Source organism: Apteryx rowi, unplaced genomic scaffold, assembly GCF_003343035.1.
Source record: "Apteryx rowi isolate R43461 unplaced genomic scaffold, aptRow1 scaffold_621, whole genome shotgun sequence".
NCBI lineage: Eukaryota > Metazoa > Chordata > Aves > Apterygiformes > Apterygidae > Apteryx > Apteryx rowi.
In genome coordinates this window covers 244,442-270,683 of record NW_020450896.1, presented here as the reverse complement: position 1 = coordinate 270,683, position 26,242 = coordinate 244,442, and the positions used below count along the sequence as shown (strand labels likewise).

At 42.0% G+C, this 26,242-nt stretch overlaps 1 protein-coding gene across 5 annotated transcripts in view; it reads left to right on the top strand.

Moving 5' to 3' along the window:
* SFMBT1 (Scm like with four mbt domains 1) overlaps positions 1 to 26,242 on the top strand; it is a 77,428-nt gene that overhangs the window by 19,389 nt on the left and 31,797 nt on the right. For 4 of the 5 annotated variants that reach the window (XM_026084001.1, XM_026084004.1, XM_026084003.1 and 1 more), the window contains 2 exons: positions 18,065 to 18,233; positions 24,112 to 24,206. In XM_026084001.1, coding sequence (XP_025939786.1) covers positions 18,206 to 18,233; positions 24,112 to 24,206 — 123 coding nt within the window. In that variant the 5' untranslated portion in view covers positions 18,065 to 18,205. Of the gene's footprint in view, positions 1 to 12,449; positions 12,667 to 18,064; positions 18,234 to 24,111; positions 24,207 to 26,242 lie in introns of those variants that run through there. The other variant, XM_026084005.1, reaches the window with a different exon arrangement.

Sequence of the window (26,242 nt, the reverse complement as noted above, 5' to 3'; positions counted from 1 at the left end):
GTGTTGCTGGTGTTTAATTACATGTTTTCCTTTTTCTGTTCCTGCAGATATGACTTAAGTTTTTTAATTAATAAGTATGGTTCTTGGCTGTGTTTAAAGTTTATTTTTAGAACGACCTGCTTAGGAAGCATGCCATTTGAAGTGACTTAATGCTTGGGTGTAAACTCGTTAAGTTGACCAAATTTCATTTTTGTGCCATGCAGATGAGTGACTGTGAAGCTCTGCATCGGAAGGGCATCTCTGCCTGTGCAGTGGGTCGCTTGCAAATATTTCAGCACACGTTTGTTTTGTAGAGCCCAGAACTGCTTTAGTTGTATGTGAAACTATAGCCGAGTTGTAAAGAGCGTTCACAAGTCTTCTAGAAACAGGTAATGGGTACAGTCCAGAAGCAAACATCTTTTTAAGATACGTTTCATTTTATGGCTGTGCCCTGAGGAGCTGTAATTCTCAAGGGAAGTTGGACCTTTCCTTTCGGGTTCCTCCTCTTTCTGTAACATCAAAGCTTCTCCTAGAACGTGTTGGGGCAAGACCTCATGAGGTTATCCGTTGCTGCTTTGATTTCTGCTCTCTTCATGGTTACTTTCTTGTTTGCAGAGGCACAGTGCAGAAGGGAGACTTCCCACGGTGCAGACCCAGGGTCAGCCCGGTGTCCACTCCTCATGCACTGAATCCAGAGATGTGAAGTGGTTGTGAATCACCCTGTTCGCACTGGAGTAAGACAGCTCCGTGTTTTCATGTTTCCGGCCTTATAGGACAGGAATATTAAGTGTAAAAAATATGTGCTACTACAGCCTGCTATAGGATAGTAAAATAAGTTACCAGACCTTTTGATAAAGCATTTGATTTTGTTGGACCCTCACTGCCTTCACGGAAATCTCTAGACTGATGAGTTAATGCTTGTAAGAGAAAAATTTGTTTCTGAAGGAACTTTTTCCTTCTGAACTATTATCTAGTTACTTATTCTTTCTTCTACCTCTTGTTTCTATGGTCCTTAGGTTTAGACTACTTTACAATAATTACTGACCCCCTGTTTCCTCTCTTTCCCCCCTCCCCCCAAAATTTCATGTGTACCATGGGGAAGGGCCTCACACCCTTTCCTTCTTGGGGCTTTTCTTCTTAGCAATTTAACCTTTTCAGGCATGATACTTCTTTAGATTTATATGACACTATGCTTTTGCAGTCAGGGAATTGAGCGGTGCTCAAAAATGATCTGTTGTTGTCATCTGAGGACTCTGCTGGAGCTCCTGCTCCAAGCAACGCTAAGGATGAAACTGCTGTTTCCAAAGAAATTTTCAATCTTAACAATCAAAAATGTTGGGAAAAAAAGTTGAAAAAATTTTCAGCGGAGTATGAACTTGCACCACTAAAAGAGCACATGCTGCAGAGAGGGCGTTCTGAAACGCATTTAAAACCCTGGGGTCTGACAAGAAAGCCTGGGTCCAGAATGTGCCGTCCTTGCAGCTTGCAACAGGGAAAGCTGCTCGTCTCCCTTCTCCACGGCATTTGCAGCCCATCAAGTGCAAACCTACACGGATCTGGCCTCGGTTCTAGCCCTCAGCGCTGCATTGCTCTGCAAGGCTGCCTGAGCACCGGTGTCTGTGACTGAAGCGCTTTCTTGGTGGTGACGGGTCCAAGGCTGCAGTCTCAGAGGTGCTAATTTAAGCCTTTCAGCTTGTGAATGTCTCTTTTTGATCTGCTTGATACAAGCCCCTTCCTTTTTCCTTCACAGAGGCCTTCTTTCTCCTCTGTGGATCCGTATTCCAACACCAAGGGTGGTTCAGGGGCTAGACCTGTGATTTGCCCTTATTTTAGTAGCACTGTTTTCTCTTTCTCTTCCCCTTTCGATAGTTTGCATTTTAGAGAGCTACAGGTTATGATGTTGTTTTCCTTGGCAGGTGAGGAACCTTGATGCCGGTCATCGCTACTGTAACCCGACTGTAGATCCTCAGTGTCTTCCCCTTTGCCTTCTTGGCCTGAGCACTTAGACTCTGAAGAAATAAGCTGTCCTTCGTTGGCAAAGCACCAGTGCTACTGTCCTACTTCTGCCTTAAGTCCAAGAATTGACATTAACATGACTCTGGTGGTTGGTGGATACCTCTTACAGTGCAGGATGCTATTTTTCTGTGGAAAAGAAAGAGCTTGCCCAGATAATCTGCAGCACAAAGCTAGGGACTAAGTTCTGCAAAATTGAAATTCAGGTGGGGGTTATGCAGATTGCCTTATTTGAATATTTAAATCTTCCATAGCTTTTTGATGACTGCTTTATCATTGTTTTCCATATATATATGCAGTGATGCTCATTTACAGCCTTCCCCAATCAGTTATACAGCAAATACCACTGCTATAAATAAAATGTCATTTGCAGGAGACAGAGTTTTGTAAGTTAAATGAGGAAGAAACATTCCCTTTGAAGAAATGCTAGCTGTGATCAGTTGGTCAGGATTTTCTCTCCAGGATTATTAAAAGGGGTGGTTGAAACAGATGCATTGCTCCCTACATCATTCCCCTTCCTCCCTAGCAGTGGCCAAGGGGTACTTTTTTTGCTAGTGTTTCAGAAATACTGACTAAAAGAAAAAAAGTCTTGGGATGTTGTTTCATGTTGCAACTCAGCCAATATAATGTTTAGCTGCTAGAAGAGAGCCATCCTTGGCTGTGCAATCCCACCTTCCTGCTTTTGCCACAGCTGCCAGTCTTAATTCTGCAGTCAGCTTTTTCTTCTAACAGAAGACTAATGTTTTGGGTTTTTGTTTTTTCCTTAGTCAGGCCATGCTTTGTCTGTTTAGTGCTTTTTTCCTTTCTGCACTCTATCTACTAAATAATTCAGAATTGTTGGCCAGGAATTATTTCTGTCTAGTTATTCCATATCATTCACTTCACTGTTAGTATTTGAGCACTGTCAGTAAAATCATGCTTGCCACCACTGGGGGAAAATATACTGGTTTTTGCAGTTATGATCTGAAGCACCGGTAGGATCTGGCAGAGGCTTCACCATTTTTGCACCTCAAACAGCCATGTGTCTGGACCACTGAACTGCTCCTGACCCTGCTTCTGCCATGGGTTTTTCTGCAACCTCAAAGAAATCCCTTAACCCCTTCTGCAGTTTTAGCATCCATCATGTGGGAGTGATATATCCTGCCTGGGGCTGTTGAATCTTGCCCGCATTGTTTACGAAGTAACATACATTAGATCACTTTGAGATGATCCTGCTCATGACTTCTTGCTTTTACAAGCACTATGAAACTTAGTCAGCAGCACTGTCTTTGGCAGGTGCCGTGTACCTCGCGGCAGAGTGCATCTCCACGTAACAAAACCATAGTTGTTAAAGAGTGCACAGGAAACCTGTACAACAGGCTGGTATCGAGGCAAAGATCTGACTACCAAACTGAAACTGCAGAGGGCTTTTTTTAAACAGTTGTTAGAGGTTAGGATGTAGGATAACCTCCCCCCAGCACTCTTTCTGTTAAGGGGTATTTAAATATGCATTGAACAGAGCTGAATTTTGCCTCATCTAGGATTTCTGACCTGAGGTGAAAGTATTTACTCGAACACTTAAGGTGAAAGAAGAGTATTTTTAATAAAGGAAGGAGTTATAAGGTCTTTTATTCACATTTGGAGACTTGAGCAAAGAGGCATAGCCTTTGAGATATGCATGAGGGACAACGGAGAATGTGGTAGAATTGTGGTTTGGTTTTGTTACCCTCCTCCTTGCCATTTTAAGAAGATAAATCCCAGCCATGCTTTTGCTCTTAAATTAGAGAAGGCCTGTGAGTAGGAAACCACTATAGTCCTGTCAGGGTCTGAGGCGTGGGCAGTGTGTAGGTAACATGCTTTGTATTGATGCTTGTGGTGGTCTGCCAGGGGGAAGGAGAAGAGAACCTGTTCTTATGGAAGAAGTGAAAGGTCCTACTATTTTAATATTCTGTGATATAGGTGCTTTTGTACTGTGCTAGTGATAGACTTTGCTAAGTCAGGAATGAGGAATTGATAAGTCAGGTTGCAGGAACTGTGGGAGGGGAGGAAGGGAGTCACTCTTCAGTAATGCTTGGCTCCCAAGCTGACTTGTTGCAGGCCACTGAGAGCTTTCCTTGCGGGGAACTGATGGCAGAATCGCATAACGGCTGACGTTGGAAGGGACCTCTGAACATCATCCATCTGGTCCAATTTCAAGGAGGGTCAGTAGGGAACATTGCCCAGGACCATGTCCAGCCAGGTTTTGAGTATCTCCAAGGAAGGCGTCTCCACAACCTCTCTGGGCAACCTGTTTCAGTGCTGAACCACCCTTGCAGTGAAGAAGTGTTTTCTTATGTTCGGATGGTATTGCCCGTCTTTCAGTTGGTGCCCCTTGGCATCAATTATCCTGTCAATGAGCACCACTGAGAAGAGTCTGGCTCTGTCGTCTTTATACCCTCCCATCAGATATTTATATGCATTGATAAGATCCCCTCTCCCACCCAAGCCTTCTCTCCTCCAGGCTAAACAGGCCCAGCTCTCTCAGCCTCTCTTTGTACGAGAGATGCTCCAGTGCCTTAATTGTCTTCATGTCCCTTCACTGGACTCGTTCCACTACAACCATGTCCTTGTACTGGGGAGCCCAGCACTGGACCGAGCACTCCAGGTGTGGCCTCACCAGGGCTGAGTAGAGGGGGAGGATCACCTCCCTTGATCTGCTGGCAACGCTCTTCTTAGTGCAGCCTAGGATACCACGGGCCTTCTTTGCCCCAAAGGCGCATTGCTGGCTCATGGTCAACTTGTTGTCCACCAGGACCCCCAGGACCTTCTCTGCAAAGCTGCTCTCCAGCAGGTCAGCCCCCAGCCTGGGGAGGAACATCACTGGCTAGGAGGAGAAACGTAGCCTCTTTTCAGACCCTTTCCTTCTCCACTGTTGGGACAGGGCAGCTGTGCGGATTGCTGGCTCTGGAGAGAGAGGTGGGAGAGGGGGAAGTGCAGAGTGAAGCTTAGGGCTGCTATTGCAGATGCTGTGATAGTATTGGCACCTACTGTTTGCAGTGTTATTTGGTAGTGTTCCAGCACGTCTGTAATAGTGAGACATTGCCTTTTACTGTAATGAAAGACAGTGAAATTAAGCTACAGAAATAAAAACGTGAGGCAGAGGAAGTCCTAAGTGATGCTGAACTCTGAAACTTGTTCTGTGTGAACAGACCTGTGGTCCTGACTCTTGAAAATTTCTAGTCTCATTTGGCATCGTCCCATCTGAAATGAAAAACTGCTTAGCATCTCTGCGAACAAGGCCTGAGCTCTGAAGGCCTTGGTAATGAGGTGGCTTTGTAGCTTATGTTAAATGAGCGTTGAGTGTGGTTGTCAATATTTTTAGTCCTCCTTCCATTTATCGCTTCCCAAATGAATTAGCAGATGCTGGAATTTAGGTTGAGGCTTATTTCTTGGTAATAGGTAGTACCAAGTCCTTGCTGGTGAAAATGGTACTCTGCACTCAGTGCCCATGAGTAAGTTAACCTCTTCATGAGGAAAATTGAGTTATGACTTTGTTTTGACCCACTCAATGTGTTCTGATGAGTGTTTCTGATAAAACTGTGTGCTATGTTTTATTTACTTCTGCACCTTCTTTTTTTTTTGTAATTATGCTTTTTTTAAGTGCCGTTGCTTGTTAAAATAGGTTCTGTCGTTGGTCAGCAGTTTGCATTACAGTTCAACTGGCATTAGCATGCTTAAAAACAAATAGGGATCCTTAATTTAGTTTTTGTTTTTAATGAAAAGGATTTAAATTGAATACAGTACAAAAATTGCAAACTTTGAAACCAAGTGTTTTCCATTTTAATTTTCACTCTGTCTTATCAGTATGTGGGAAATTGGTTTAATGGGATCTTCTCAATTTTCATAACTTTTTTTTCCTGTAGGAAGTATGAGTGAGATGTCATTCCCTTTGTTGTCCTATAACATCAGTGCCAATATTTAAAAAATATGAACCTAGAGTTAGACTATTAAGTCTGTTTTTAAACCCAAAGCTAGGCGAATGGCTGTATTTTTGCAAGTGGGGGCACCAAGGAGCACCAGCTGAGAAATATTGGAGTTTGTGCATGCTCTGGGAAAACGGGATCCATATCTAGGCATGGATAAGTAGGTTTAGCTACTTTCCTCAGCTGCTCTCTGTACTGGGGGGAGGGAGGGAAGCATCCTTGGCATTGAGCAGTGCTTTATTAGTGGGTCTCAAAGGTTTGAAGCGAGTGCGAGTGCTGGCTAGCTGGTGGGATGCGAGTTTGTCCTGTGGTCTCTGTTGCTGGTGCTCTAGGGAGAGTTGCCTTTGCTGTGTGCAGCTTGTGGTTTCGAAGCTCTTCTGAGAAATAGGTGTAATATATTATCTTTCAGTGTATCGTGTACTATTTCAATGACATACTCCCACTTGTTTCCTTCCTTTGTCATGTTTTTGCATATTAAAAGCATTTTTATATATATATATATATATATATATTTTAATATATACTTATAAAGTACCTTCCTTCCCCCTCTGCTTTGTTCTCCTTTTGTAGTTGCATTGTCTGGACTAGTGACATCCATTAGGTGGTTCACGTGCAGTTTCTCCAGGAGGAGGAGTTTGATTTCAAAAATGGTTTTGGAAAATACTGCAGGTTTTTTCCCTTTACATGACTTGAGTGTTGAGCCAAGTTGAGGGTCCTTCTCAGGTTTTATTGAAAGACTTCTTATAACGTATGCACAGAGTCGACAAAGAGGACTCGTTTGAATAAATTGAGCCTCTTCGCATTATTAAGGCGGTATTTATTATAACTCGGTTAAGACCGCATTGATCTTTATACTTTATCTGCAGAACTGAAATCCTTTATGCACTGAGATCAGACAAATCTATTGTTCTAATAGCTGGGTTTCTGCAAACTGCTCCAGTAATTTTCATATTCCAGGCATTTGCAGATTATTTTTTTTCTTTGTTAGCTGCCTAAAATATATATGTAATCAATGCATTTTTTGATTTAAAACAACCCTCTCTCACATACAGGATAGGTGAATATTGTATCCTTAATTTCTGTTAAGGGAAATTAAGCTTCTCATTTGGTGCTTTGTCTGCTACAACTTGACAGTGGAAGTGCTCTTCTTTGAGGCCATGGAAAGGATGTGATCTTCTTTACTTAAACTTTAACTAAAAAGAAAAAACTATCTAAACCGGGACATTGTATCCATTTCTGTAACGCAGTTGCTCCGGAGAAGCTAAGAAATCAGGTATTTCATCATGCTGTTTGTGCTGTGGTGCATTTCACTCAAAGACGATTCTAATCCAGTTTAAAGGGTCCTGTAATCCGATGTCTTTTACAGTGCTGGTGGCAGTTAACTACCGTGTATCGCTTTGTGTGGCAGCTGTCTGTATCCCATCTTTATGTCCTGTGGGATTTGGTACTCCAACGTATTGAAGGGTTGGGTGTGGAGGCAGAAGTCGTTTCCTTACTGTTGGAGAGCTCTAGTTCATATCCCGATGAATTATGCTATGTGTCGCTGGGGCGCTGCTGGCCGAATATTTACTTGGGCACATTACCTGCCTTTATATAGGGGATAATAAGTTGCAAAGCTGTCGTCTGGGACTTGGGAGCCACAGCGGTTTCACGTTCTTCCTTCATCTTTTGAGCTCACTTGTGCCTTCAGGCAATTGCTTCCATGCTGTAGGATAGGTAATAAAAAGTCTTCAAGGAAAATAGAACCGTCTGGTCTCTCTGGCTTCTTCATTTGGCCGATGACTCCCAAATGTTCTTGTAGCCTTTACGCTGTGGCAGGTAGATAGAGACACCAGAATAACATCCAAGGCTTCACATTAAAAAATAGTAATAATAATAAAATTTCTGGATGTCATGACAAATGTAGTTACTATCTTGTTGAAGAATCAAACTAAGCAATTCTTCCTGGTAGCTTCTATTTGAAACCGGTTAGGAACACAGGAGGTGTTTGGGGACAGCCGGTTGCGTAGCGCTCAGCAGTGGAGCTGGGTGCTCACGCTGTCAAGAGGCTTCTGAATTACTTGGGAGAGGAGCAGGGACTTTCGCAGTCTCACCTGGATTTAATGCCTGCTCTCATGGAAATTGCCTGCCTGCTGCACAGCCTGGCACGGTTTGTAACGACCCATCTCATCATTCGTTTAGCCGGAGCAGAGCGCTTCACCGTGTGTTTAGTGAGCCTTTCGGCCTTGAGTGTGCTACACGTATAGTCGGACAGATCCAGGGGAGAAGTCAAATCTCGGAAGCAACGGGAAGTCGAGCAGGGGCTGGGATTGGAAAAATCACATAGCTTGATATGACCTAAATGGAAGGAGATGAATACCAAGTGTTGTATCAGCAGAATCGTGTTGAATAGATTACAGTTTGTTGGGGTTTCTTCTGTAACGTATGAGTAGCTCTAATAACAGTATGAGTTAAAGTTACAAAAATTTGTCTTATTTTGTGACTAAAGGGACTGTGCTTTTCTCTGGTAAATATTACTCTCCTGGTAAAAATGCACATTTGCATATAACATTTCCAAACGAATTGCCAGGGCTATAACCTTTCAGTCCGCTGCAAGTTTTTTGCATCTCTGCCTGTGTAGTCCTGGCAATTGGCTGTATTTAATCCGAGGGGCTCGGGCAGAGGTTTGCTCGAGAGCCGAAGCGCGTCCGCCTCAGTCGTGCACTGGGGACGGCTGCTCGCCGTGCAGAGGCCGTAGCCGGGACTGCGTCATGTGGCCGAGGTGTCACCGCGGCCCCCGTCGCGGGCTGGGCGCACGGGGCTGTGCTTGGCCCCGAGGCCCGCGGCGTTGGCGATGCGCCTCCTCTGCTACGGCCTCCGCGTGGCCCCCGGCAGGGGCCGGGGAGGACAGCTGGGGGCACTACTCCCTAGGAGGGTTGCACCTGAGTCCTGAAGGCATCTGCGTATCAACAAGTGATAATTGAAGTGTCTGTAAAACCTTTGTGATCAGCTGCTTTAGTGGAAAAAAGTGCGTGCCCCACACTGCCTTTGTGGGCATGGGACAAATCCAGGAAAGCTGTCGTAAACTGAGGCTTTTTTAATAAACTCTTGGATTATAAAAATGTGTTTATTACTGAACTGTAGCAGCGCTGCACGTTCTGTGCAGGCCGCTTAACCTCCCATCTGGAGGTGTTGGCAGTTGTGTAGTTGCGTCGATTTGGACAGCGAGGAACCCGCTCTGGAACCATGTGAATTAGAAAAGCTGTGCTGCGCCATGTCCTGCAAGCCCTGCCTGCTGTTGCTGACTGCACCCTCTGGTCTGCATAGCAGCTCCTTTGCCCCTTTTATTTCTTCAGAAATAAAACAAGGTGAGGTTGGTGTTCTTTAGATACAGTTCTCTGGGGCAGTTTCAGTATTACTGTTGCCACGTGGGGAAATGAAAACCTTGGAGTCTGTTTTAGTAAAATAGATGTAACGGTGGTGGCACAGAAATGTGTAGGTGTAACTTATGAATGTTGGTTGGTGAGAGAAGACTGATGCGATAGAGGAATGCAGTAAGTTTTAGTAATTATCTAATTCTGGCAGTAGTTTTTCCTGTGTGTATATATAATCTTCATGTTCAATGGCTTTTGTTCACAGAGGCAGTGCAGAAGCTGTTCAGATAAGAATGCTCAGGCATGCTCTTGGCGGGCAAAAAGATAAAGGGGATTGCAGGAGCCTTGTGCCGTGTCTCCAAGAAAGCTTTCTTTGCAAAGAATAGGAGTTGGTGTTCAGAAGAACACAGTTTTTGTCCTTGCAAGGAMAAAAAAAAAAAAAAGGTTGCAACGAGTAGAGACTTTGTAGAAAGAGATCAGCTGACATTTCCCAAGTTCAAGAAGTGCAAGTCTGAAAGAGGAGTGGGTATGAACATGCGTTCTTTTAATTACTTTTAATGAAATAAAGACTTCACTTGAAGAACAATGGTGATTAGTTACTTCTGTCGTTGTTCTTGGACAGAATGTAGCTATGCAAGGCCTCATCTCCAGCCTGAGCTGCTGAATAAAGGTGGATCACCAGTATGGTGTACCTATGACCCGTTACCAAAGAACAAAATTGTATGATTTGACTGTAGGAGACAGATGATGGTTGGAGGCCTGATAGAACGGTAAACGCTGAAAGACTGGTTTTGATCATAGGGTAGTTAGTCTAGCAACTGCAAAAACATGGAAACATAGCTACCACCATTACTTATTTTTTAAATATTGGAATAATACAGGAAGGTTTTGCTTTTGTTTTGGAGCATCAAAGATGACCTAAAGAAAATGTTGATGATTATAGCTATAATAAAGGACAATTCTGTGATCTGTTTATCTTTGATAAATCATTAGAGAAGCAAGCAAATGTGCTCCTCTTTACAAACCTACTGTTCCATGCATGTCTGTATTAAAATACACTTTAAAGAACTGGAAGCCAGCCAAAGGTTTCTGTTCTCTAGGTTGAATGATATAATTTCTTCTGTAGCTATGACTTTAAATAATGAAATTAATACAATTTGTATTACTTTGTTATAGAAGCATCAAACTTTATTTTACCTATCCATAGTCTACTTTCTGGGCCTTACAGGGCTGTCTTGGAAAGATTAAGTGTGAGTTAATGATGCTGAGCCAAGGGATCATTGGCAGATACTAGCTGGCTTTGACAGGAGAGAAAACTGAAATTGTTTTTTCTAGTTGCAGGACTTCACTTAAAAATGGCTTCAAAAAGTGAGATTCCAGCATAAGTTGGAGATTGGGAAGTCTTTCACTGTGTGTTTTATTTGTGGAGGGTCAAATATTAAGAAAGCATATGCCTGTAAAATGCATGCTCTGTATATACAATTGAAAATTGTGAAATGCCATAAGTGTTATCCAGGCTTACAACTGTTAATGACTAAACAAGAGAAAAGTAAATTACAAGAAAGTTCTTAAACCCTATCCTGACTCCTAAAAGGATTTGAGAAACAGAAGCTTGCCTGAAATACAGACTCCAAAGGTGCCTTCGTGGAGAAGCAGGACCTCTGAGATGGGTTCGAGCAGGGAGAACAACAGCAGGGTGGAGCAAGAGAGAAGAAAAGCATAAAAGTAGATTTGCACAATACTCTGCTTCCCACAGAAATCATTTGACATTACGGCCAGCCCGTCTGAAAGCTGTGCACTACCCTTCTGGTATGGCAGATACAGAAGAACAGCTAATGGGCAGTTAGAGAAGCAGTGCTTGTGTCTGGTGAATCACAAGATGCACGAGGAGCAAGAACTGGACTCTGCCAGGGTGGCAGATGAGCCCGAGAGGCTGTTCTTATTCCTCCTGTGCTCTCGAACAGTCTGCCTGGAGGAGAGATTTCTTGGGTGAGGGAGAAGAGAGCAAAGCGAGCATTTGGGGCTCACGCTCTCCAGTGTCACAGCACGGCTGCGTGGGATTTTAGCGAGTTGCCTTTCCCCACCTAGCAGAAGCAATCGTGCAGAAATTGGCCAATACATAAATTTTAAACAATCTTTTATCATCACAGGTTTTACGATTTTGTAGACTGAATCTCATTCTGAGCATTCATTTGCTTTTGCCTCTTTTTCAGTCCTGGTTTCAAGGATGAAGTTTTTCAAATAATACCTAATACTTGTATTGTCCCCTGATAGGGAATGTTGCTGATTTGTTATGGCAGGTAATTAGCAGCATCCATTTACTGAGCTGGCAGCAGTGTCTAACCAAAGTCTTTGCCGTTTTCCACTGAAAGGATATGGTTGTTTTCAGGAAAAGGATATGGTTGTTTTCAGGAAACATACTGACTCCTAGTGTGGGTTGTATTTTTTTTGTGTGTGTGTGTGTGTGTGTGTGTGTGTGTGTGTTTCTGTGTTGTCAGGATTTTGTTACAAGAGAGTAACTGAAACTTGCTGTGGATGATAACTTAAAAGTTGGTTTTCTCCAGGGCTGTGGATTTTGGTCCTAGCTGACAAATTTACTTACTGGGTTTCTTTTTTTTTCTTTTTTTTTCTTTTTTTTCTAATGCTGAAACTACTAAGAGTAGTCCAAGCTACTGTGATACAAAACCTCGCTTGTAGACCTGTAATTGATCTCATAAAAATGTTTATGAGGAATCAACAACTGCCCACTCTCAGCAGACCTAAAATAAAGTTGGCTCCTACGCCAGGTAATTTACTGTTGGGTTCTCTTTGTGCTCTGAAATTTTTTTAAAATAAATTCTACTGCTTAAATATAAGGTTGAAGGGAGAAGAATTGTTTCAGGAGAAACCCTTCAAATAAAAGGCATCATCCTAGAAGGTCCTTTACATTTTTCCACTCTTGCATATCGGTGACCAGCTGACAGAGACTGGGTCAGTCTGGGTGGAGCCTTTTTGTCTTTGGAGAGGGTGTGAACGTGTTTTCCAAAGGCCTGATGTTCTCCGACTTGCTTATCTCCTAGGGTAGAGGATCCTGTGCAGCTGCATTTGGGCTCGCTTAGATCTGCTCCTGGGTTGATAAGGCGTGTGGTGCGTAGAGCCCAGGAGCCTGCAAATCTTGGTCAGCAATGTTCCCCCCCCTCACTCGGATCCGCCGCTCTCATCTTCTCCCAGCAAAATGGGCAGCTGATGCCTGTGTTCATGATGTAGGTTAGGGAAAAGGTTAAATAAGTGCATAAAGTTGTCTTTCCCAGACTGCGGAGAAGAAGAGAGCAAGTTAGCCCTGGACCTGGTGCAGTGTAACTGCAATCCATGCCTGGCAGCGAGGGAAATTGGGCTTGAAGGTCTGTGCAGCTGCTTTCCAGAGGCTCACTGCAGCGATAAGATTGGGTCCACTGGCGTGTAGTGCTCTCGTAGTTGTCTCTGTAAAGGAAAAGTCTCTCCTTCTGGCTAATTTGTCATATGAGTTATAGATCTTAAATACAGAAAAGCTTTTATGATGAGCTTGTGTGTTAGTAGGATGAATCAGGGATATTCACTAAAAGGGTCAGTATGTTAAAATATATGAGGAAATGTAGGAAATAATGGTTGTTTCCTATTTATAACTGTACACTGAGAAATGGTTGCTGCCTCTGTTATGTCTGTACCTATTCTGTGCTTCCCGTTGTTTCTTCTGAATGTTTTCCGGGCAGAAGTTTGTAGCAGAGGGATGCTTTTGTCCAGAATAGCTTTTCTTGCTGAAATGTCAACAAGAATATCTGCTACAAAACACCAGACCTAATCAAAAGGTGTGCCGAGGAGAGCACTGTTAAAGCCCTGACCACAAGTCTCTCAATACGGGATTGGTTACAAAAAGCCTTGAGATAAAGTGCATGTGCTTTCTCCCCTCAAAGGGAACACGTAATTAGTATTTTCTTAGAGTGAGAAAGCACGTGTGTATGTGTGAATGGGCACAGGCATCAGGAGGACATTTACCTCCTCTCCTCCCCCTCCAGAGTATGATCCAAGGATAATAAAATGGACTTTTACCTTTCCTCACTGCTTTGATGGTCTCCCTGTTTGGTGGCAGGGCTGTAGGTGTCAGGCTCTGAAGACGCCTGTGGTCGCCCCCCTCTTCTGCCAGACCTTGGCAATACGAGTTCTGCTTGCTTATGCCAAGTGAAGCCTTAGATGATAGGCAAGAGGGTTGTTTTAAGAGATTTTTATTGGAGGTTTTGAATGCAAGAATTTGATGAAACCTGATCCTTTCTGTAGCTCCATCCCAATGCTGCAGGAGTATCGCTGTTAGGGCTGGGGTAGGCTGTGCTCTTGTGTTTCTGATGCAAGTCTAATATGTCTACTGATGCTGGAAACCAGGAGAGCAATAGTGACGCTTGTGACTGCTTCAGTGCAGAGAATTGAGCTGGTCAAGGAAAACTTTTCTTTTTTTTCTTGTCCATTTTCTTCTCTGCTGGCTTAGCTTCCCAACAGGTTCAACTGACAGTTGCAAGGAGCAGTTCCAGTGCAAGGGAGGAGATGGGGTTCGGTGGTGAGGGGAGACCAGCTCTGGACCTATTGATGGCATCCCACCGTAGACCCTGTCTCGTAGCATAACTTAAAGCACAAACAGCAGGCGTTTCAAACTTTTATCTCATGTCCCCGTGGTCTCCTGCTCCTTTGTTTTAAAATATTAAGCCTCAGACACCAGCTGATTTACTTTAATTCAACATCCAACTCGTCTGATTTCTTTTCATATTCAAGTGAGCCATCTGGCTTTAATGAACTGTAACTGTTTTTAATGCTGCTTCCAGTTGTTAACATCTGAATATTTCATGTGCCGAAAGATTTGAAATGCAGAAGTAAGGCTGAAGGGTCCAAAGTGTTTCCAGATCAGCTTTGCCCCATCAGTGCTTGTGTGTCCTCTGCCAGTTGCCAGTTAGATTTATCAAATCTTTGGGGTGCCACACTTGAAGCATCAGACATGGCTGGTGCTGTTTGCAAGTGCTCTCAATGTTGTGTACATAAAACACTGGTGCTGCCTAGGAAATCCTGAGTAACTACTCAGACTTAACTTGGGCAGAATCTGAATTGACTTCAAGAGGAGCTGCAAGTATTTGGTGTCTTTTAAATAAATAGTCTGTATGTGTGTGTGTCTGTGTGTGTGTGTGTTAAAATATTTCCATGTTGCAAAAAGAGATGAAGTTGGTTTTACATGATCTAGCTTAGTTACAGAAGTTATTTGAGAGCTGGATACCATAAATTGAAAATATCTTAATTGCAGTTAATTTTTGAGGTACTTAGCCAGGGCAAGACTATTAGAAACTAGTAGTATATCCCAAAATTTGTTGGACTGCATGCTTCACTCAGTGTTTTCCAGTGCTGCCTTTGCTTTGACTTAGCAGAATGATAGTTGATAGACTTATAATAGGCCATTACCATGAAATATTTTGATTAATGATAAATGCACTTTGTTGCTTTGGCCTTTGCTGTTTGCCAAGCATCGTGCGGGTTCCCAATGACATAATCTCCCAGCACTACTGTGTAAAGGATAAAATAAATACAAGTTTAGGTCGTAGGTCTGTCTACAGAAGGAGACAATCTTCAGAAAGGTAGGGTGCTTTAGCTTGTCCTAGGCTAGTTTGTCCTGAGAGCATGGAAAAACTACATATGGAGCTACGGAGGTAGATAAGGTGGCACCTCTGATTAATTTGTGAGTAACTTTCTCATCAAGACAGACATTAACCGCGAGTTAACTTGTGACCCTGGTAGATGCATGCTGAGCACAGACCTTCTGCTGTAGAGAGCTGGTTAGCAGCGGTAGAGGAGAAACGGGCGGCTGAGCTCTTGAGCAGCAATATTCCTGAAACTCTAATAAATAAAATCTTGCATCTTCTGCGTGGCAGATTTTTGTGGCGTTAAGCTATCATTCAAGACTAGAGATCGTGCTATCGAAAGGGACAGTTACACTGCGCTCTCCTGTCCTGTGTGCCCGGGGCCTGATTCTGCTAAGCCCGATAGACTGCTGAAGAACCAGGCAGAAGCAGTCGGTCTCCCACCCAAACTTCACTTTAATAGAACTGTTTCTTCAAAATACTTCAGTTTTTAATAAATAGACAGATTTTCAATGAAAGAAACATTTTGTTAGAGTTTTTTGGAGCAGCTGTACTTCACAATCTGCTTGCTCGAATTACGATACAAATGAAACTGCAGCCTGCATAAAGCTGCTTAAAGCCTGTTTTCGGTTGTAGGTGGGTGGAAAACCGTCTTTTGGAGAGAGAGACGGGCTGCAGCCAGTGTTAGGCACCCCGTCCCCTTAGACTTTCAGAGGTGGAATAGTAGGTGCTCCTTTAAAAGCAGGGTCCTCTTGGGGAATCTCTCTCGCTAATTTTTGATACCGATTTTGAGGTAAGATTTTGTGTTTTCATCTGCCAGACAAAGCCTCTTTCTTACAGATATGTCCATATACAAAAATATTTAAAATACATTTTTTAGACTTGAACAAACTTAAGGAAAAAAAAAACCCACAAAACATCTCTGTGGATTATCAGGTAGATACTACAGGTCTACAAAACTAAAAAAAAAACCTAAGACACTGCAAATGTCTAGGGCTTCCCTCCTTTAAACCATAGCTTCTTTTCTTTTGTATTAAATGAGAAATACAGCCTTCATTTTTAAAAACAAACTTTTAGCCCTCTTTATTTCTAGTACCTTGTTTAAAAGGAAAAACAAGCTGCTACCCAGACATCCAACAGGAATGCAAAGGGCTTTTGAATGATATCTTTTTTTTAAGCATTTTTTAAGCAAACAATTTTGTTTTCAAGGCCAAGAGAGAGTGAGCGTTGACGTGCAGGGTGTGATATTAATGAAAAAAATCTTTTCTTCAGATTTTTATCTACTGTACAACTTGCTTTAGTGGAGAATTTTGTAAGAGGAAAAATACTTGCAGGATTTGGTCCCTACCAGTATTATCAAATGATGATGTGTGTGTTGGCTTCTGCAAATGGCCTGATGTCCACTTTGGGCTCAGCATGTTCCAGCCTGTGCCAGGGCTTTGGGGACAAAAATACTGGAGAAGTAGTGGGCTTACTTTAGAGCTATGCTGCCTCCGTTTCTGCCGATACTAAAGAAATGATGATTTCAATTGCTCGTAGGAGTCACAGTTGTTTGTTGCTTATGGGTTAGGTTCCAACACTAAATTATGGGCTTAAAGGCTTGAAAGCTATGGCTTCTCATCGCAAAATGTTTAGGAGCATATTTCTGCCACCTGCAGCTTTTTTATCTGTTTTTTGTTTTTTTAAAAAAAAGTTATTTTTGCCTGATAAACCTTCAGCTCACACAGCAGGAAAGCACTCCGTGTAGGTGCACATGCGTGTGTGTGTAATAAAACCGAAAAGCAGACAGCTTCAGGGCATTTTTTTTAGATGTGCCGGTCTCAGCTTCTGTGCAGGGCAGTAGCTTCTGGATCAGGGGTAGCAGAATGAGATGTTAAATGCTTCAAGCACCCACGTTTATATGAGCCGTCTATTTGTAGGGTGGGTTTGGCATAACAGACTGCAAAATGTTCCTGTCCTGCTGTCTCCACAGCAATTTTGGGCACCATTGGCAGAGAAAGAGCACTAGAGAGTAACCAGGGGTCATGTCCCTTGGAGGTGAGAGTTTTAAGCGCAGACTTAAGGAATTTGGTGAGTGGAAGGACTAAAGAGATGACCGGTTAAATTTTAGGACTTAAGCTGGATTTATACAATTTACTCGGTTTTTCTCATACCACAGAACTGTGATAATTTGGATGTATTGTAGTTAGGGGCAGCCTCCTGCTCTGTTATTGTATAGGACTGCTTCTCCTTGAGGAACCGTTGTTGCTGGTCAAGTCAATACAGCTATTTCTTAAATATACAGAATGACGTGACTGTTTTCATGTTGAACAACTTAAAATATGTTTTAGCAGGTAAAACACATTAAAATGAACTTCCATAGGAATGCCCATAAAAAACAGAAAATTTTAAATAGCCTGGTAAAGGATTCTAAAATGAAACAAAACAAAGGTATGGATCTAGGTGCAGAGAGTATTAATTGTTTTTTCGACTTACATAAAACACAACATTTTGCTAGTAAATGACTTACTCTTTCACAGCATAACAGTATCACTGGTATCTCCAAGTCCTGGGAAGGTGCTGAAATGATAGCTCACTGGTTGAGCTGTCAAGAATCTACTAAGTCGAAAATGTATACATATATTTAAACTTGTTTTATACCAATACAAGGCCAGTGTTGCAAATCCCTTGAAGGCTCAGGAAAAGCAAATTGCTAAGATGTTAAAACCCAAGAGCCTGAAGAGACATTTGGTAAGGGTGCTTTGCCAGAATCAGTTTAGCTTTCTTGACTTTTGACATTTTCGTTGGTCCAGGTGAAATAAGAACTTGATTCTTGTTCTGTCTTGTTCCTAAGCCACGACTTGGTTACTTCCACACTTTTTAGCCTTGTGCAGGATCAAAGGAACTTCTGAGAGGGATGAGTTTGTTTGGGGGCAGGAGAGATGTTGAAAATAGGTTCTGTAACTAACTGCTTTAGGAATTTTTATTCCAGAGGCAGTTTTTGGTCTGCTGATGGGGGTATGTCTGTACAGTAAAGTAAAAGTAAATAAGCACAACATGGTATCCTTGTTTGCTATAGAGTTTTTGGCTTATTGCTGGAGAATAATATTTTTAATGTATCGAAGAACAGTTAATATCAGATAATGATTTTCTTAATATTTGTTATTTTCAGGTTTGTTTTCAGCATCCCTTCTTGAATGTCCTCACTGTCAATAGGATTGAAGGTGGGAGACAACTCATGACCACCAAACTGTGACAGGCTTGGGTTGCACTGCTTCTGGCTGCTTAGAATAATCCCTGGGCCACTGTGGAGATGAATGGAGAACAGCAGTATGATGCAGGTAATACGCCAGCTGGCTTCCAGGGCTAAAGCTTCTCCAAACATTTGGCAACTGAGATGGGACCGAAATGAGTACAATGCACGTTTCATATGGCAAGTGTCTTATGCTCTGCACTGTACAAGGAGAGGCTCAGATTTCTGTGGCTGTGGGTTGGATTTTGACTGCCTGGCTTAGAAGAAAAATGTGACCCACCTTAGTAACTGTGTTTTTAAGAAGCCCCTTCAGGATGCGGGTATGAGATGAAATCATGAAAATCTCAGTGGCTTTATAACTATTATTTTGAGACATTTGCCTGTCAGAATAGTTAATAAAATCTTGTTCTGTCCTTACGTGCCTTCATCTGGTTCTTAATATTTTGATGAAGTCGTGGTGCTGGATAGAACATCAGATAATTGAAGCTGTTTGGTTCCATTGTAGTCCGTCCTGTTCTTCTGATGAGCCTTGCTGTCTACTTGGGCTTGAGGCACCAGCTTCTGAACTGCTGCAGAGTGGTGTATTATGATAAATTAGCTCAGATTTTGGTTCACCTTGAAACACCAGGCTGAAAAGAGTGTCTGCGCCTGGGATGGTTGGGGACACTAGCAGCTTTCTGAAAGAGTCCTTAAATTTTTTGCCCTTTTTGAGGATAGGGATCATCTATATTTCTGACTTTGCCTACCATGGTCTGCTCCTTTTCCTTGGCAAGGTCCTTACCCGTAGTGTTCGTACAGTTAAGTAGTAGTAAATTTTTATTTGTAGTTATTAGTATAAACCATTGGATTAAGATTTTATCTGACTATTACTTTCTTTTGGTAACTCTCCAACAAGGAGCACTTCTCATAGGACAGTTTGCTATTGGTAGTTTTTGATTTTTATGAAAGTCAAATTGCTCTCAGTGTTACTGAAGAAATGTTAAACATAAATTTAGTCTATAGGGCTCTTAGCAGAATACTATCTATCATCTGCTATCCAGTGCTGAAATATGCCTTCTGATAATTAACTGTAACCAATCATTCAGGTTGTTGTCAACCTTATGTCCTCAAATAAGCAAAAAAAGCAGCATACACAGGTATGCAGAATTTCTCCAGGCATGTGCAAATCCACTTTCTTCTGCTACTGGAAAGTGTTAACTTCTGTCATCTAGTGTAAGAAAGGGAAAAGGGCTTGGGCAGCTGAGAAAAACGATAAACAGATCTATACATGGTCAGCAACAGGGTGTTCACAGCACATCCCTCTGTACTGAAACCTTTATCGAATTTTTTTCCATCCTTTAAAAATAGCCGAAGTCACACAATCTTCTATATGTGCTTGGGGAATAGCTATGAAGAGTTTGCTGTTTTCTTGAGATTGCTCAACAGTTGTTTTCCTGAACATCCTTTTTGTGTCTGGTTGCAGTACAGGTGGTTATAAAAAGCAAACAATTACTTAAGAGGGCTATACTTGCTGAGTTCATCACAGGTTTCAGAAAATGCTAACCATGTAAACATATGCATGTTGCTTTAGTTTTTGTGCCCTCTTTCTCATACCATTTTCCTATAGAGCTTTAAATTAGACCAGTCCCAACTAATTTACATTTTGATTAGATCTTAGACCACTACTGAAAAATTCCCTTCATATTCTTTAACTGGCATAATTTTTCCAGTTCATGATTTTTAGCAGATTTTTGGCGATTCTTCTCCCTATTTTGTGTTTATCTACTGGACCGCCCCTGAGTAAGAGAGCACAGGCAGCGGCCAGGATTGTCAGCTGTGATGCTCCCCTGCACAACAAGTGGGAACGACAACTTTTATTCTTGTCACAGTCTTTTTCAGCTGCCGGAATTGCAACATGTCTTTATTTATTCATGGCCTTGCAGCTGGTATAGATGGAAAAGATTAACTGTTATTAAAATCAGATTGAAATATGTCTAAGTTTCTTGGTGAGGAACCTTTAGGTTAGCCTTAATTGAAGGTCTTGCAGACTTCAGTGTGATGTAGTTAAATGTCCAATATGACAGTCTTCAAACTAAATCACATTAAAGTTGCATGAAAGTTACTGGCAGTGAGAATTTAACTTGAGCCCAAGGATCAAAACAAAGTCTGGTGCAGACTGCTTCCATTGCAGATATTTTTAAGGACGAATGTAGTCATATCGCACTACCTTCTCGTGTCGAAATGGTGCAGTTTAGTATTCTTTCTCTTTGTGTATGTATCTGAGAGCAACGTACCCAATTTCACGGTAACATGCAGAACGGAAGAGCTAGTGTTGAAAAAAACGCTAGTATAAATAGTGGTAAATAGGAGGTGATATACCTCTCTTGGAAATTTTTAATATTCTTACAGACAATTTTCTCGCCTCCAGAGTGAATAAACACTTTCCCCAGAAGCTCTGTAGGACACTTCTCAGATTTTACTTGAGAAAATCTGCTCGTATGCTTTGAAAGCTTTATTCAGAAAAGCTAGTTATATGCTGAGGCCACAGAGCTGAGAATCACATCTGGTTTCTTGCCTTGCCTTTGCCAAATTTGTGCTTTGCCACTGAACTAACTTATGTCTCAACCATCCTGTCTGATATAGAGAAAATATGTCTCTTTAGGTAGAAGAAACCTGAACTCATTTAGGACTTGTAAGTAATTGGGGATATGGAGAGAAAGAGAGAACATACATATATGTACACATCTATAGCATTATATTAGTAAATTGTGCTTTAGGATTAAATGGATTAAATACGGTTTTGCTTCTTGGCATCTGTTATATTAATCTGCAAGTTTTCTCACAATAGACATTAATTGTTAGTGCAAATATATATATAAGGTTTTGCTGAGTAGTTTGAATTCAGACTGATTAGGATGTTTAATACAGACATAGGGGCCCTCTGGAAGGCAGATTCATTTAAACAGGTCCTCTGTGTATCCCAGTATCTGCTAAGCTGCAAGAACAGCGCTGTGGAACAGGATCTTGCAAAATATATCAGCTGGCTGGATCAAAAGACTTAAATGGGGCCTTGCTCTGCTGTGACTCTCATACCAATAAAAACAGAATAGCAATTGGATTCCAACTGTCAAATATTTTCAGCTAGCTTAAGCCTTAACAGAGACATGGTCCTTAGCCAAACTCGTGAAGTGTTTCTGCATCAGATGTAAAAAATAGATATTTGATTTCTGAGATTATTCATGTTTTATATATTCCTAGCACATGTTTATTCCACAATTAGAAGAGTAATTTGCTCCACAATTAGACAAATAATTTGCTTCTCTCACTATGAAGCATTTTACAGCATTTTTGCTTGGAGCTTTATTTAATAATCTTTTCATGTGCCATATTCATTAAATAAGTGCTCCACTAAATAACCTGAAATACTGTGGCAAGGCAGTATGTGAGATACAAAAGCCAGATCTGCCCTATCGTATGGAGACAGAGGGGCATCAGCTGTAAGTAGCAGTCTCCTAAAGGAAGGAAACCACCTGAAAATTCCCCCTCTGCATGTCAAGTGGTTGAAGTTCACAGCCAATAACTTGGTCTCATTTAACTGTAAAACCTTAGGAAGCGTAAATGCAAGCTGAGATAGGTGAAGCCTTGCGAATGAAAGAAGTTATGGGCGCTTCTTTAAAAATGTTTTAAAAATGCTCTGACTACCAAGAACCCCCCCACAAGAAAAAGGGGCAAGATTATTGAATCCGCAATGCGTGGAGGACAGGAATTTGTGGGTTTTCTCTGGAAAAAGAGTTCCAGAAGAGCTCTTGGAAGGTGCTGTTGAGATTTGGGCATTTTATGGCACTGAGAAATGTGAGCCCTTCTCGCTGCAGTGCGGAGCTGGAAGGGGATGGAAAAACATAGAGGCTGCGGAGGCCATAGATTCGTGGAGAGAAAAAGGAGCCGCGCTAATGCCGATCCAGCTGGGAACTGTTTGCAGCTGTAGTTAGGGGCAAGAGACACCTCGAGCGGGATGCGACCGCCCTCTTTCTGGAGTCCCTTGTAGCAATTAAGTGGCAGCAGAAGTTACTAATTGACCCTCCCAGTGCGTGAGGTGACCTGTGCCTCGTTTAGGAGCTTAGCCGCCCCTTAGGCGCTTATGTAACTGAAGACATGGCAAGGAGGTGGCGGGGCTGGAGGTTCTCAGTGTCCCCACAGCACTGCCCAGCCCGGAGCCGGCTCTCCTCCGACTTCTTAAAATGCACCCCGTGGTCACTCCGCTTTCCCTTCAAACAGAAAGACCTGCTTGGAGATTACAACCAGTGCTTTTTAAATACAAAGTTCCCCTTAGAGTTGGGTGAAAATTGTTGCTTTAGCAGTCTTGAGCTTTGCTGTAGGTAATGGTCACTTATTTACCTTTTTCTAAGCAGGGTTCATGAACCTGACAAGGTTCGTTCTTGTTTTTGACCGACCATAGATGTTTTCTTCAAGCTGATGCTTATTCCTGCCTTGGTTCTCTAGCTGTAAACTTAAGCTTTTTATTATGTTTTTTTTTTATCAAATGTTGTTTTAATGAGGTAAGAAACCTTAATTTGTTTTAACAACATTTTACAATAAAACTATATTTTGGTTAGAATGACTTGCAGCCAAAGCATTGGTCAGCTCCACCTTAATTTGCAAATAGCTCTGGTCTGTGCCCTATCCTCTTTACTCCCTCAAAATGTTAAAGATAAAATTACTTATTCTTGTCCTCCTCCTTCTTCAGTAACTTAAAATTTATCCCCTTAAAATTGATGTTCACGTGCAAGCTCTGAGTTTTTTGAGCTCTGAGGCTTATGAAAGGCCAATATAACCGACTATGGTTGCTTAAAAATAGCAAAACGAAACTGGGATTGGGAGAGAGACAAGCTGCCTTTAAAACAGATACTGTCATCAGCAAACAAAAGCTAGCTAAGTATGCATTGCTAAATTTGGGGAAATTATAATTCCTAGAATGACAATGAAAAGTCAAAGATGAGCTTCACATTCAGCTTGAGGAGAAAATGAACCTACTTTACATTGAGCACTTGAGTGGCTTTTTTTCTTTTTTCTTTTTTTTTTTTTTAAGCTGACTTAAAGATGTTCAGGCTTTTGGGCAAATATTTGCCCCTCTCCATTCAAGGAGTACGAACTGTTATGAAGGGTGCTTACCAGGTTTTTGTGCCCAAAGGTCTCACAAGGGCAGGCAGTAGTGTGTTTTTGAGCATACAATGTTAAACTGTTTTCCTAAGAGCAGAAGTGAGCATTGAGCTGTGGCCCGTGTGCTTTTAGCCCATTCTGACCTTAAATGCATCCCAAAATGAGGTGGCTCTTGCTCTGAGGAAGTTGTTGCACGTTATGAGTTGGTATTTTAAGTGACTAATTTGAATGTTCTTGATTTCAGTTGTGTGCCAGGTTGTCTTCCTTAGAACTACCCTAAAATCCTACTCTGTGCTTTTGGTGTTTTATACCATCTAARTAAACACCATCTTTCACAAAAGAAAAGAAGGGGGGTTGAAGGCAGGAGACTTATCTGCGTGGGGGGGGGTTTTGAGTCTTATTTTTCAAACCACTTACTATTGGTATTGCTGTTTCCTGAGAGGTTTCTAATTTGATACACTAAAGGACTGGTTTGCCCAGAATTCTGAATCTCTTCCTAAATATTTGTTGGTATGAGTACAGAACTTATGCCTGTTCTCTCCTATATCAGATGTGGAAACAACTTGTGCTTAACCAAAATTCCAGGGTTTTATCATCTCTCAGACCAAATCCAATATAAAGTGCTCTTTAATTTCTCAGGATTTGGGTTGCTGGGGATACAAATGAAAGTTAAATAGTATTGTCTGTGTTTTGAAGCGCATAACTGAAGTTCATTGGACTGCTTGTGTAGGCAGTCATTTAGAAATGAAGTGGTCTTTGCTGTGGTTCTTAAAAGCCTAAAACTTGAGCCAACAGATTGCTAAGTAGAAGGTTTTTATCTTCTCTTCCAGATGCTGGTTCTGGTGTGGAAGAAATGGAATTCAATTGGGATGAGTATCTGGAAGACACAGGAGCAACTGCAGCCCCCCATGGATCTTTTAAACATGTGAGTAAGGGAGGGTATGTTTACTTGCTCTCTCCTGTATTTTTTTTTTTCTTTTTGATGTGCTGAGTATTTAGGGTTTCTTTGAATGAATTGAGACTCTCAAATCTAGAAGACAAACTATAATCATGTTTGTTAGAATAAAGAGAAAGAAGAAATTTTACCTTTTTATTATTGTTTCTCTATTTACTCTGTATACATAGCACGGCATAATCCCGTCCTCAAGTGCTGAAAGTTAAGGGCTTCTAGTCCTTTCTATACACCAGCAAATAAGCTTTGGCTTCCCCCCACGCGCCCCCCTCGAAACCTGAACTGGCCGGTCTCTTTTGGTCTTTGCTACTGGACAAGTGCTATGGAGGAGCTGGGTTTTGGAGTTGATATCATGAGTTCTTGAATAGCAGAATTCAGGTGTGCTCTCGGAGAAAGTTTTAATGATGGTTCCCAAGGAGCAAATAATAGTTCTACCTAATGCTTGACTGTAATAGTTAAAAAACTAGTTGGGGTAACTGTAGATCACAGGCATGATGGATGGGGTGAAGTCTTGTTAAGCCCTCATCTTTGCCCCTGGGTATTGTTGAATCAAGTGTCTGTTGCTAAATCTCTGGATTGCACTGTCCCTTTGGGTGAGATYTGAACATTAAGCTGGTTGGTCTGGCTTGATGTACTGAGTCATCAATGAAGATGAGCTGTGTTAGAGCTGGTTCTCAAAATTCTTCGATCTCTTCCAACTATTAAAATACATTCCAGGTTGCCATGTATCCTTGTTGAACTTCTTGTTAAAGCTGCCATTCAGTAGTCTTCCAAAGACCAGCTGTGGGTCCTTTACCCCATGCCAATGAGGGTCATGACTTCTGTAGCACCTGTCTTGGAAAAGTGGGGCCTTTGCTTTCATGTCTAGTACTACCTGCTTTCAATGCAAGAGACTTGAGCTCAGCTCCATTCATTGAAGGATCACAAAGTTTTCTGAGATGAAAGGTAACCTGCAGAAGTTATATTAATGTAAGATAAAGGAAACTTTAAAGAATGTGTTAAAATAGGGCAGTTGTGTTGCTAGTAAAGGCGTACAGTAAATGTAGACTTGCAGAGGCTGTTTGACACATCGGGATTGTAAGCTCTTTGTTCAAAATAAGCATTCGGGTATCTAGTTTCTCAAGGGGAGAGACCTATGTTTGCTTTGGTGTTTTTCTTAGTGTACGAAGGCTCTAGCAAGAACAAGCTTACCGAGAGTGGTAGTGCTCGTGCAGCCCCAGTTGAGGAGTAGTGTGCAATTGCACCAATGGCCTTTTGTAGCAGTCGTGCGAGGTGCAGGCTGTCTACTTCTCTGGTACATTTTCCCTTATTTGATCTCTGTTAAAGAAGTTTGATATCATAGTTCAAACCAAAATAATTGTATCGCCAGCTTTATAGTAGTGGCCAACTGAATTAACATGACAGCTATATTTTGGTAATCGTTAGGTTGCACGCTTTCAGTGACTTTGTTACCCCCGTACTGCACCCGTTTGCCAACTCAGCTGTGTAAATGAGAGGTCTGACTGGTGTGGCCATCAGAAATGCAATTAGGTAATAACAATAATAATGATCCACACTTTTTTATTGTTATTATTCCTTCTATGTGTAGAATACAGTACATTTTTGCTGGTGCGAGTGGTATTGTCACGGAGAGTGCTGTACTGAGCAAGTGCAAACAAAGCAAAGCAGTGTCTTCCTGTCCTTTTTGGGTGCATTGGATGCCCTCTCATGGGCAAAACCAGGGTGGCTCTGAGCTGTGTGAACTTCACCGGTGCTCTCCCTACCGTGGCAGGAGAGACACAAGTGCCAGAAGTGTTGCGCAGTGGCGTGAATGGATAGGCAGGAAAATAGATGCCCGTGTGTTATATCGGAAGAGGAACTGTCAGGCTGCATGGCGTTTACTAGCAGACTTCCTTCAGCATTTGTCAGGAAGCCAATTTTGATGTTTTCTGTAGTAAGCTTGGCACAAAATTTTTGAAAGTCATTGCTGACACAGAATTGACAAGCTGAGAATATTTACAGCAGTATCA